This window comes from Pseudorca crassidens, chromosome 3 (genome assembly GCF_039906515.1).
Source record: "Pseudorca crassidens isolate mPseCra1 chromosome 3, mPseCra1.hap1, whole genome shotgun sequence".
Lineage (NCBI taxonomy): Eukaryota > Metazoa > Chordata > Mammalia > Artiodactyla > Delphinidae > Pseudorca > Pseudorca crassidens.
In genome coordinates this window covers 42,887,494-42,900,635 of record NC_090298.1, presented here as the reverse complement: position 1 = coordinate 42,900,635, position 13,142 = coordinate 42,887,494, and the positions used below count along the sequence as shown (strand labels likewise).

The window sequence follows — 13,142 nt, the reverse complement described above, 5'->3', positions numbered from 1 at the left end:
AGACAAAGTTATTCAAACCAATGTGATTTTTATTAAATTTTAGATTTACAAAAATTAAATTTGTGTCTTGATCTAATTTAAAAGCTGACTAATGTAATAATCTATTGAATGTAATAGATGCTTTCTCTAAGTTTATCCAGAAGAATGCCAGTGAAAATGGTGGAGGCAAAGACCTCCAAAAATCCTCTTCCCCATAAAAGCATTGGGAATACTGGCAATTGTCAAAATCAACTTCTTCAGAACTCTGGAAATTAAACAAAGGCTTGCACCAATCCAAGGAGCGTTTAATTAAAAAAAAACCCAAACCAAAGAATTGGATGCTTTGCAGTGTTTTAACTTACTTTACTCCCTCTCCCACTCAGCTCCACAGTAGTCTTGAAAACCAAGAGCCTGCAATCACTGAATATCAGTCTGGCAGCCACCGGAAGGGAGAGAACAGGGTTGAAATGACTTCAAAAGGCCATTCCCAGAGAACTGTCTGTATTTCACCTTTTTGGTGGTCCCCTAGAAGACTCTATTCATTCACAAGGAGGTCATTACTTGACCTGACCCAGGGCTTGCCCAGTGCAAACAACCTTTCCCCTACTGGCATCTGTTAAAAATAGTAAGAGGCTGGGCTTCCCTGGTGGCGCGGTGGTTGGGAGTCCACCTGCCGATGAGGGAGACAAGGGTTCGTGCCCTGGTCCGGGAAGATCTCACATGCTGCGGAGCTGCTGGGCCCGTTAGCCATAGCCAATGAGCCTGCGCATCCGGGGCCTGTGCTCCGCAACGGGAGAGGCCACAACAGTGAGAGGCCCGCGTAACCGCAAAAAAAAAAAAAAACCAACAATAACAAAAAGAAAAACAAACAAAAAAACGTGTACTGTTACAAATTAAAATCAGATTTTTAAAATTTTAAATACACTTTCAACATATTTAAAAATAGCTGATTTAAACTCTATTAAGTGCAGTAGCTGGACTTCCTCAGTACAGTTTCTGTTAACTGCTCTTTTTCCCTGTATATGGGAAAAAAGGGGCCCATGACTTATTATTAATATCTGCCATGAGAGAAGGAGAATGTTGTGATGCATGCCACATATTTGCCATTCCAACTTCAACTTTCCCACAAACCAAAGCCTGTTATGACAAGTATCATTAACAATGACATTTCCTAAAAGACCTAGCCAATACAACATATACTTAAAGCAGTGTTTAAAAAAAAATTTCAGTATGATATTACTCTTCAAATAGATACTTGGACTCTCCACAGTAAGGCTTACCTACAATTATTCTATATTAATTATTTTAAAATGAAATAAAATAGGAGCCATTTAAGTAATATGTGTATCTCATGTGGCAAGCTGAATGTTTTGCATTTAATTAAAAGCACATGTAAATTAATGAAAAAGTTCTACCTACGTTTCCTATCAAAACACTGGCTCATTACTTTCAATCATTATTTTCACAGGAATGTAATAAACAATATGGATGGAATAAAGTGTAAAATGATACAATCGTAAAATAATGATAAAACATCTTTTTTAGCTCAGGTAAATTCCAGCTTCATGTGAAAATTTAAATGATTAAATTCTCTTTATCTTTCACTTTGTCACTAATTACCTTGCCATAATTTGATAAGAAGATTAATCATCCTACTGGTGTTAGATGGCTTTCACATACCTTGAAAACTTCCAATTAGGAAATCATGACAGTATGTTCAATATAATCACATATAGGAAAGCTAGTGATTATAAATAATGTACAAAATATCTGAAATCTGAAAATGAAAAATAAAGTACAAACCTGCATCTCTCCTTTCTCATCAGATTTAGCTGGTTTTGCAGCCTCAGTAGCTGAATTTTTCAAGCTCTCTTTGCTACAGCGCAGAAGTACTTCCACTACATATAAAGGATCCAGTTCACCAGAATTAGGCTAGAAAAAAACAGGATAAAAGAAGTTTATTAATTCTTAAAAACTGGCACACAATTTTTTTTTTTTTTTTTTTTTTTTTTGAGACACGCGGGCCTCTCACTGTTGTGGCCTCTCCCGTTGCGGAGCACAGGCTCCGGACGCGCAGGCTCAGTGGCCATGGCTCACGGGCCCAGCCGCTCCGCAACATATGGGATCTTCCCGGACCGGGACACGAACCCGTGTCCCCTGCATCAGCAGGTGGACTCCCAACCACTGCGCCACCAGGGAAGCCCCTGGCACACAAATTTTAAGTTCCATGTGTACAGGAACTATGTTCTCAGTATTTAGCACTATGACTTACGTAATGCACAATAAATGTTAATTTCATGAAATGAAGCCTGTCTCTTTTCATCCTTCAACATGCTCCACTGGATGAAAAAACACAGAAATTACTTGACACTTACAAATTTAAATGTTATGATCACTGTCAACTGATATGCCATTTTAAGTTTCTAATGATCGGTTTATAATTTTATTTCATGTTATGCCAGAATTAGAAAAAGAAACCAAAGGAATTATCAGTATCAGAAAATGAGTATGTTATCTTCAAATAACCTTAATTAAATAAGATGAAAAATATATTCAGAGCAGATTATTTTATTGCTTAGTATACTGGCACCTCTACTCTGTGATTTCACATCATTTCATTAAAAGTCTTTTAGTCTTTTACATTCTCTAATAAAAACATGATTCTCAAAGACCTAACACTAATCACATCTTCTGCACTATGACAATTTATGTTTGAGAGCAACATTTTTCGAACAGTAATAGAAGACTTTTTTCTTCAGTAAAGAATTCCTCTTTGCTTTTTAATATTTGAATAATCTCTTTTGCATAAAATTAGATAAAGGGACAAGTTTTTTAAAAAACTGAAGTATAGTTGATTTACAATGTTGTGTTAATTTCTGCTGCACAGCAAAGTGATTCAGTTATACATATATATACTTTTTTATATTCTTTTCCATTATGGCTTATCACAAGATATTGAATATAGTTCCCTGTGCTATACAGTGGGACCTTGTTGTTTATCCATTCCATATACAGTAGTTTGCAACTGCTAACTCCAAACTCCTATTCCATCCCTCCCCAGACCACAAGTCAGACTATAAGTCTGTTCTCTATGTCTGTGAGTCTGTTTCTGTTTCACAGATAGGTTCACTTGTGTCATATTTTAGATTCCACATATAAGTGATACCATATGGTATCTTTCTCTTTCTGACTTACTTCACTTAGTATGATAATCTCTAGTTCCATCCATGTTGTTGCAAATGGCATTATTTTGTTCACTATTTTGTTTTTGTTTTTAATGACTGAGCAGCATTCCATTGTATCAATATATATACCAAATCTTTATTCATTTATCTGTCAATGGATATTTAGGTTTCCATGTCTTGACTATTGTGAATAGTGCTGCTATGAACATAAGGGTGCATGTAACTTTTTTAGTTATAATTTTGTTTGGATATATGCCCAGGAGTGGGATTGCTGGATCATATGGCAGGCAACTCTAGTTTTTTGAGGAACCTCCATACTGTTTTCCATAGTGGCTGCACCAATTTACATTCCACCAACAATGTAGGCAGGTGCCCCTTAAGGGAGAGTTATTTTGATTGAGAGGGAAACATGGCAAGAAGTGATGACTTGTTCTCCTCCCACCCACCCTGCACAGTTCCTGTGCAAAAGTGAAAAACTGTCAAGAAATGACCATGAATCCAGTCCTACAATCTGTAATAAAACTATCCATTTGCCTCAGAATAGTAAAATATATTTCCAAAACAAACCAAAAATACAATCATAATTATCTTAAACTTCTGAGTACAAATTTCCTCAAAGAAAGCATAAGCTCCATTTTCCAATTCAAAAAGAAAACTAGTTTTTTCTCAGCACATATTTTTATTCAAAATGTTTTTTTGGTTTGTTTTTTTTTTTGCGGTACGCGGGCCTCTTACTGTTGTGGCCTCTCCCGTTGCGGAGCACAGGCTCCGGACGCGCAGGCTCAGCGGCCATGGCTCACGGGCCTAGCCGCTCCGCGGCATGTGGGATCTTCCCGGACCAGGGCATGAACCCGTGTCCCCTGCATCGGCAGGCGGACTCTCAACCACTGCACCACCAGGGAAGCCCAAATATGGTTATTTTTAAAGAAGTTTTAAAACATTTTTCAGCTTGATACAGATTCAAAGACAGTATTTTCAATTAGACTTGTATCTGCAAAGATTATGTGTGTGTGTACACACACACACGCGCATATATATATATCTTAGTTAATACAAAAGGAGTTTTAAAATGAGGTAAATAGTATGACCAACTGTTAACTCTTCCAAGGGGCCAAGAACCATAAGGAGAATCAGTGATTAAAATATTTAGCTTTCCAGAGGGGAAAAAACCCCTCTAAGTAAGATGCATTTCACAATATGATGAATAAATTAACTACAAGGTGTTACAGGACATACGAGTATTTGGACAAAAATAACCTAAGATTTATGAAGAATCTTTAATGTGTCTAGACAATCTAGAACTCTGTTATTGGGTTTAATTCCAATTCTGTAGATTTTATTTATAAACTTAATATTCTCCCTATCATCTCATACATAATTATCTTTGTAGAACTACCAAAACCATTTACAACATTACAGAGGTATTTCAAGTGTTACTATGGAAACTCTTTTGAAAGCATTCTTTATTGTAGCATTAAATGAAAACTTGCTGTTAAATTTATTTCCTAAAATGATAAAACTTTTCTCAGCAAACTTTTTCTAGTTCTGTACTTTGGTAAAGGTAGGTCAACAATACCAACCTTCACATAAGAGAAATATAATTTTGATAATCTCAAGATTATAAAATGTAAAGAAACAAATACAAAATAAATATTGACAATGCATTTGTATCTCCTTAAAATGCTTCAAAATATTTTCTTCATCAGTATGTACTTTCCCTCTGTGGACAAAGAATGTCATGTCACCTGCCAAAGAATGCTGCAGCCATCAGCCACTGAAGCCACCCCTGATGGTGCATCCTGAGGGGAACTCAGGATCAAGATAAACAGGCTACCTGCCATCAAGCTATCAGCCTCCGCAGCCACCCCAAATGGTACACTCTGAGGGGATACAGGATGGAGAAAAACAGGGCAGTTAAGGTGCATATCAAAGGAACAACTTCAATAAGCCCAGACGCTTACATCTTCCGATACACATAAAAGTGTTAAATTCATTAACTTGAGGTGTCTGGTTTTCTTTAATTAACTGTAATCTTTTGATGTTCTGACTACCTAGTTTTTGTTTGTCTGCAAAAAATCCTATATATCCTGGCTCCTCCCTTACCTCTTCAAAACAGTCCCTCAAAGCTATCTGAGAGGCTGTTTCCCGGGCTTAAAGTCTCAGAAAGTCTGCCGAATAAAACATAATTCTCAACTTTTAGGTTGTGCAATTTTTTTCAGTCGACCGTTTGGGCGACTAACAAAGTGACCCAGAGTAGACTTCTGTCCTTTGCCTGAACTCTATGAGGATCTGGAGCCTTGGTACCAGCTGAGGCCACTTGGGCCTGTCTGCCTCCTCGGAGAGTCCAGACAAATTTGGGTGAGTCTCTCTCCTGGTTCTTGAATCTCCTAAGTCTCTTCTTTGGAGGAGCAGGTTATCTTTGAAACTTTGTTTCAAGAAGAGGTACCTGGTTTACCCTCAGTTGAAAGATACTGGGGAGATTTTTACTCAGTTTAGACAATGAGCAGGTTAACCTCAGTTGAAAGACACTGGGAAGACTTTGCTCAGCTGAAAGACACTGAGTAAGGTTGGAGTGCGTAAATTAGGTAGAAGACTGGCTTGTCGTTTTTCCTTGAATTGGCTACTTTAACAGTTTATTGTAATAAAAGTGAGGTATCTCATGAGAGCTTTCTGCTCCAAAAAAGGAACATCTCCTCCCAGGTGGCAACGGCTTTTTCAGGCAACTAAGACGCTTGTGGGAGTGGTGGAGGCAAGCCCTCATAATATGCAGCTGCCCCTACAGGGAAACCCACTCACTTTAATTAAAAATTTGGTCTGCAGGGGATATGCATAAGAGTTGGTCACTCCATGATCTGAGCACCCACAGTGGTCTCAGGATACTGAAGGGAAAAACTGACACACGTAAGAGAGCTAAAACAGCTCCAGGGTAAAACCTAGAGGAGTTAAGCTCACAAACTGCACCCTGGCCCACCACAGGATTGTCACTAGCTACTTTATCTCAACAAACTGACCTCAGAACAGGGAATAAAACTTTCAGAACAAAAGGAGTGACAAATTACCAGGTTTATGTACATACAAAACTTACATTTACAAGTACTTCAATTGGGGATTAAAGGAAATCTTGCCCTGAAAATGACTAAGATGGGGGCTCTTTTATTGCATATGCAGTTAAGTTAGAAAAATCCAGTTTGATAAAACATATTTTCAGAATTCTGACCGTAAAGGAAAAGCCCTTTTAGTGGGAATTTGCATTTAACTTTCCGTGTCTTTGAGAGGTAAATGTTCTACCCAATCTTCTTCAGCAGTGTGTGTGTGTGTGTGTGTGTGTGTGTGTGTGTGTGTGTGTGTTGAGAACTTGGTCTCTGCCATCCATAAAGTACACATATGGTGTCCATTTTGCAGCCCACTGAACAAAGTGGGATTCTGAGCAATCTTCTGACTGTGCCAACTTTCAGGGGGCTTTCTGCCGTCTTAACCTTCCTTTTATCAGCCTGTACAACAAAGGTCTTTTACTATTTTGGGGAGTAAATTTTCTGGATTTTGTTTAGGTGGCTTCCTTCACACTGTCTTGTGGGCATGCCTCTTGCATTTTATTGGTTTGAGTCCGTATTAAGATATATCTCGTTAATGGCCAGATGATGGATCTTTTAAATTTGAGAAACTTCTAAACTGGTAAATTTTTAGAGCTTTCATTATAAACAGTTCTATTGGTACCTATGAAAAAATCAAATCAGAAGGTAGAAAAAGATAAAATGATTAAACTGAGAACTCCTTTAATTTAACCCAAACAAACGAAAAGAAAACATGGCTTGGGAAGCTTTATTTATGCACTCTGCTTTCCCTTCATGGGTCTTACAGATGCTAATAAACACACTAGGATAATTCATGTTAATTAGGTTAACAGGAAAGTAAGAAAAAAACTGAAGAGAAAGTCTAGAGACTTCTTCAAAAAAAAGGTAGAAATTTTAAAGGGCATCATCCCAAATGGATAAAGAAAATTTTACATGGTTATTTTAAAATAGAATAAATAAAATGGATGTCAATGGGATTAAAACAAAAGGTTCTGATATAACACTACCTAAGACTGGATGCGTCAAAGGGATCCCCCTATTGGTCCCCAACATTAAAGGGCTCCAAACGAGTCCGGGGTAAAAAAAAGTCTGAAAAAATTGCACTGAGATAACTGACCAACAATTGCTTGGGCCAATTAATCAACTTAAAAAAAATCAACAAAGGGGCCTGAGTCCTTTGCCTCAACATCTCATTGGGAATCCCAAAGCCTTTTATATAAAAACAGATTAAATGGTTGGGATAAAAAGAAAAGTTTCTGGACTCCTTATAAGACGAAGGTGTGTTGACAGTGTCCTAATACAAACTGAAGTTAAAGGTACAAAAGTCGACAGAACTGAGATAAAGTTTATAAAATTTGATATATTTAAATAGATCTTATATAAGATGGTTACATCTCTTTTGCCTAATTATATTGTGAGATAGACATGTTTCATTGCAGAATGCTTCCCCTGCCTGGACAGGGCATATAAATCTGCCCTTCAGATAATATTAATTAAACATACTAACAGAAACCAGTAGGGTTACCTGAACCCACACAGTAAAAGGAACACTTAAATACCTTAAACTCTAGTGAAAGCCAACAAGCAGCAAGTAAAATTGTGAACTGTTTGTCATACCAGCATTTCCTAATTGGAATATCCCATAAACTCTAGAAATATTCATCTTCTTTCCTCAATATGGTACAAGACTGGGAGCTAATATTCAGGGGTTAATAAGAAGAATAAAGATTTTGCTCTGGGTCTAACCTATGCAATCAGAAAGGGGGTCTCTGTTAAATGCCTTATGCAAGCCTTTGAAAGCAAGATAAATTGAACCCTAAAGTTCTAGAACATAGAACTCAATTTTCAGTTTGGTTGGAAATCTTCTGATATTAAAAAAAAAGCAAATTAAAGAAAATATAGTTGGGCAAATCAATCTTTAATATCATTTTGGCAGAAGACCAGTTCTTCAGAGAATTAAAAGCAACTGTCTTTGTCTTGTAAATCTCTACGAATTAGAAATGTAAATACAGCCCACAGTGACTTGAAAGTGAGTCAAATTAGTTCAGTCTGGTAAAACCTGAAACCTAGAAGAAAAAGGCCACGGGGTGGGGGAGGTAGGACTTTTTAAGCTCAAGTCTCTGGAAAGGCTCCCTCTCCCAAAATCTAATTCATAGCCTCCTTAACAGTTTATCAAGGACAAATACAAATCTTAAAAGTCTTTTCCACAAATAGTGAAGCCCTACTCATCTCAGCAAATTTAACTTATTCCAACTGTTATTTATAAACTAGTAAGTTTATATTTTAATACCTGATTCTTAACTAACTTTTTAAAGTGAAGCTGTGAGATCTCTGACTTTGTCTGTTTATATGTATGTGTGTACATTATATATATGAGATGTCTCTACCTCTGGAAAACATTACCAAAATTAAACTTATAAAAGAGTTCTACTTAATTGACTTAAAAGTAAGTGCTTATAAACTAAATATTTCTAAATATAAAAGAAACTGGGGGCTTCCTTGGTGGCACAGTGGTTGAGAATCTGCCTGCCAATGCTGGGGACACGGGTTCGAGCCGTCTGGGAAGATCCCACATGCCGCGGAGCAACTGGGCCCGTGAGCCACAACTACTGAGCCTGCGCGTCTGGAGCCTGTGCTCCGCAACAACAGGCCGCGACAGTGAGAGGCCCGCGCAATGCGATGAAGAGCGGCCCCTGCTTGCCACAACTAGAGAAAGCCCTCGCACAGAAATGAAGACCCAACACAGCCAAAAATAAAAATAAATAAATTTATATATATAAAAAAAGAAACTGGCCAGAATGAATTTCAGGTTCACATGATCTAGGAAGTATCAATAGACATGTCTGACTTTTATTGTACCTAGGCTTACCGAAGATCAATAAATTCATGTTATTTCTGTTATATAGTTTGTCAGCAAGAAAAAATTTAACTTGGCATGATTTTCATAAGTTACAAAATAAAGGTAAATGAGATAAGAGTTTTCAGGTGAACTCTTTTAGGAATAATTATGCTTTGGGTATGTCTCTCTAAAATAGTTTTTCCAGATTTTTGGTAACTTGAGTTTTGCTAAGTTAAGTTAAATGATGGGAATGCACTGAATATCCAGGTTATTTCAAATAAGATAAAACACTGGAACATTAGTTGCTAAACAGGTCTAAATTTACCTACCTCTGTCTCCTTACAAAAGGGGACTAATTTGGATTTATTAGACACATCTTAAACCACATTGAGGGAAGAAATTATGCTATGAGAAGATGGATGTTTCTAGGTTATGGAATATTCCAACCAGGAAATGCTGGTATGACAAAAAGTTCACAATTACTTGCTGCTTGTTGGTTTTTTCTAAATATTAAGGTTTTTAAGGGTTAAAATTGTAATATGTAGTTAAAGTTACTAAAGATAAGAAGGGAAACATTTCTGTATGTAAGGAAAATGAAATGTATGCAAAAGAAGGCATGAGGAATGAAAATATATTTTGTTAAGGGGAAAGAATGTTTTGTCCTAGAGCCAGTTGTTTCTAGATGAAAAAATAAGGGACAAACTAATAAGAGTACAGAAAATTGTGGAAGGTTTGTAAAAGGAACCCTGAAAAGGAGTTTTGTCAGGCTGGGATTAGATTAAATGGTCAGGCTGGGATTAGATTAAATTTGATTATGTAAATGGATTTTGTTATCAAAAGTAGGCTGGTTCCTCTCTGTTAAGAGAACAGTTTTCTTGGAATACTGCTTTTGATAACAGATTGTATGAGTTTCTTTGCCTTTAAGTGATCTGTATTTGTTTGTGAAATCTTTTATCACTCTGGTTAGGTGAACAAGTATTGTTTCACAGTGATTTTACCAAGTGTTTTGAAACTTTTTGATATTTTTGACAAACTTCCCAAACATAAAATTCTAACTGAAGTTCTTTTGACCTCCAGCTAACTATAGGATGCTTCAAAGAAATTCTGAGACATCTCAGAAAGGAATGTTAAACTAATTAGGCTTATTTGGTATGTTAAATTACTTGAGGAGCATTGCCATTTACTGGAGAGAAATCTTCTAAGGTTATACTGTATAAGTAAATGTCATTAGTGTAGATATCCCAAAATTTAATTCCTAAAATTCTGATATGCCCTGGTATGTTATAAGTCATAACTCATAATTATCTTAAAATGTTGTGTGTCACAGAAACACCCAAGTTTCTTGTCAATTGCACTGTAATCAGATCTTTAAACATGCCATTTTAAGTCTTGTCATTTATAGACAATCACTGTTTTACTCTGATGCTTTTAAAAAATGAAGATTCATAAAAGCAATCTTTGGTAAATATTGTTCCTTATAACTTTTAGGTCATACCCCTGAACTAGGTAAGAAATTACAAAACTTTAATAGAAAACCTGAGGACTTCATCCAGATCAACAGGAATTAATTACATGGGACTAAATGAACTGATGTGATTTATAATTTTATGACTTTTCCTCAAATATACTGGCTTCTCAGTAAGTCCACCAAATAAAACATAATTCTCAGCTTTTAGGTTGTGCAAATTTTTTAAGTTGATGCCTCTCTCTCTAGCAAACCCAACTGACAACAAAAATCTTTGAATTAGTATTCTGACCTAGATTACAAAACTAATAAAAATACAAAAAAATACTTCATATTTTTAGTGAACAAATGTAAAGAGCTCAGTGGAAAAATCAGTTTCACCATCAATTTAAGCAGAATAAAATGAATGTGTATCTCTCTATTCCCCATTCCATCTTTGCCTAAAAGAACTCTCATCAACTGGCACTATTTTTATACACAGATTAAGGACCAGTAGAGACAAATAATTAAGAAACCTATCCACAGTGTGTGTGTGTGTGTGTGTGTGTGTGTGTGTGTGTGTGTGTGTGTGTGTGTGTGTGTGTGTGTGTGTGTGTATGCAATTATATTCGCTATAATTTTTCTCCTTTAAAAATGTAAAACCTGTCAACTACCAGCATGACAGCATACAGAGCTCCACAAATCTACTCCCCAGCAAAACTGGAGAAAATTATAAAAACCCAACCATTTAAAGTCTCTGGAAATAGTTCTAAGGGCATATAGCAAAGGAAAAAACATATTCAAGGAAATCTATGAAAATTCAGTAAGAATTTGTGATATCTAAACCAAGACCACTCCCCTCTCATTGCTTCCTAACTCAAGAAAACAGGAATTGCAGACTGGTGAAGCCCAGAACACAGGAGGGCTGCTCTGCCTGCAAATCTCAGGTAGAGGTCTATCTTCCCAGGAAGAGCATGACATCGGCATTTCTTATCCTGCTCCCACCTACCTATTGCTAGGGCTAAATTCTGGGCAAGTAGGGGATTGTAGGGGCTGAGAGGTGGGGGCTCCCCTTTTCTGCCCTGTCCCCACTGCTTAGCCAGAGATTATCTTGGGGGTAGCACTTCTGAGAATACTGGGGCCTCAACTGCCCTTGTCCTGGCTTATAAGACATTGATTCCAAGCTGGGAGAGGCAAGCTGAGAAGATGTGAGGCTCTTATGCTCCACTTAGCCCTCAGGGCCTAAAGCAGGAGTGTCACCCAGAGAGAAGTGAGTGGACCATTGTTCCCACACCAAGCTTTAGAACTTGGCTCAGAGATTGTGCCCTGTGGGGGGGGGGGGGGGAGAAGCAGGCCTTAAAACAGCTCTTAATACCTTCCAAAAGAAAGTGATTTCATTTGCAGTAGAGGCTGGGGAAGTTCAAACTTTAGAGCATGCTCAAAAACAGTGAAGGCCGTTGGTGAAAGACAAATGGAGGAAATGCGTAGAATCACTGGAAATACAGACAAAATATGGAGGCCAGCTAGTTTACAGGAGAGAACCTTGGGGGAGGGGAGGTGGGGGGAAAGCTAGGAGGAGCCTCCTGCAATTAGTGGGGCTTAACAGAAGGGTATGTTCAGGGAAAGACACAAAGAGACCCTTTTTAAAACCACTGTCATCCCAGAGTAACTATGGGCATATCCAAGGCTGTGCCAAGGAGAAACATAAAAGGTTCAGCACTGTAGGGGGAAGAGGGAGGTGGAATACACTTCACTCAAAAAATCTAGCTGCTCATTAAACATATAAACAAGCAAATAACAACAATAAACCTGGCTTGGGGGGTGGGGGAAACCAGTGCCAAGAGTGCTACAATATATTATTGAAAATGTCCAATTTCTAAGGAAAAATTATGAGACATGGACAAAGACAGAAAAGTATGAACTATAACCTATAAAACAGAAAAAAAAGCAGGCAACAGAAAGTGCCTGTGAGAGTGACCAGATGTTGGATTAAACAAAGTCTTAAAGGTAGCCATTATAAATATGCACAAAGAACTATGGAACCATAATTAAAGAAGTAAAGGAAGGGACAATAATCAATGTCCCAATTTGACAATAACAATCAAATAGAGAATATCAATAGATAGATATAATAAAAAGAACCAATAGGAAATTCTATATTTCAAAAGTGAAATACCTGAAATGAAAAACTCACTAGAGGAATTCAACAGCATATGTGAAGTACAAGAAAGCATTAACAAATCTGAAGATAGGCTGGAAGAGATGATATAATCCAAAAACGGGGGGGGGGGGGAGAAGAAAAATGAACAAAGCCACAGAGAAATGTAGGTCACCAGTAAGAATGACAACATAAACATAATGCGAATACCAGAAAAAGAGGAAAGAAGTAATGAAAAAATATTTAATAATAATGGCTGAAAACTTAGCAAAATTAATTGAAAAATAATCTACAGGAAACTCAATGAACTCCAAACAGAGTAAATGCAAAAAGATGCCCAAATACACATATCACAGCAAAAATGCAAAAACCAAACATAAATAGAAAATCTTGAAAGGAGTAAGAGAAAAGCAAGACTTATTTTTTACAAGGAGACTACAATAAGGTTAATAGCAGAAACTTATCA

At 37.1% G+C, this 13,142-nt stretch overlaps 1 protein-coding gene across 1 annotated transcript in view; it reads right to left on the bottom strand.

Annotated features, from left to right (window-relative positions):
- The window catches only part of MTREX (Mtr4 exosome RNA helicase), a 146,504-nt gene that overhangs the window by 38,354 nt on the left and 95,008 nt on the right, over positions 1–13,142 (bottom strand). Inside the window, exon 19 of the mRNA XM_067730704.1 lies at positions 1,783–1,911. Within this exon, the coding sequence (XP_067586805.1) occupies positions 1,783–1,911 (129 nt within the window). The remainder of the gene's footprint in view (positions 1–1,782; positions 1,912–13,142) is intronic.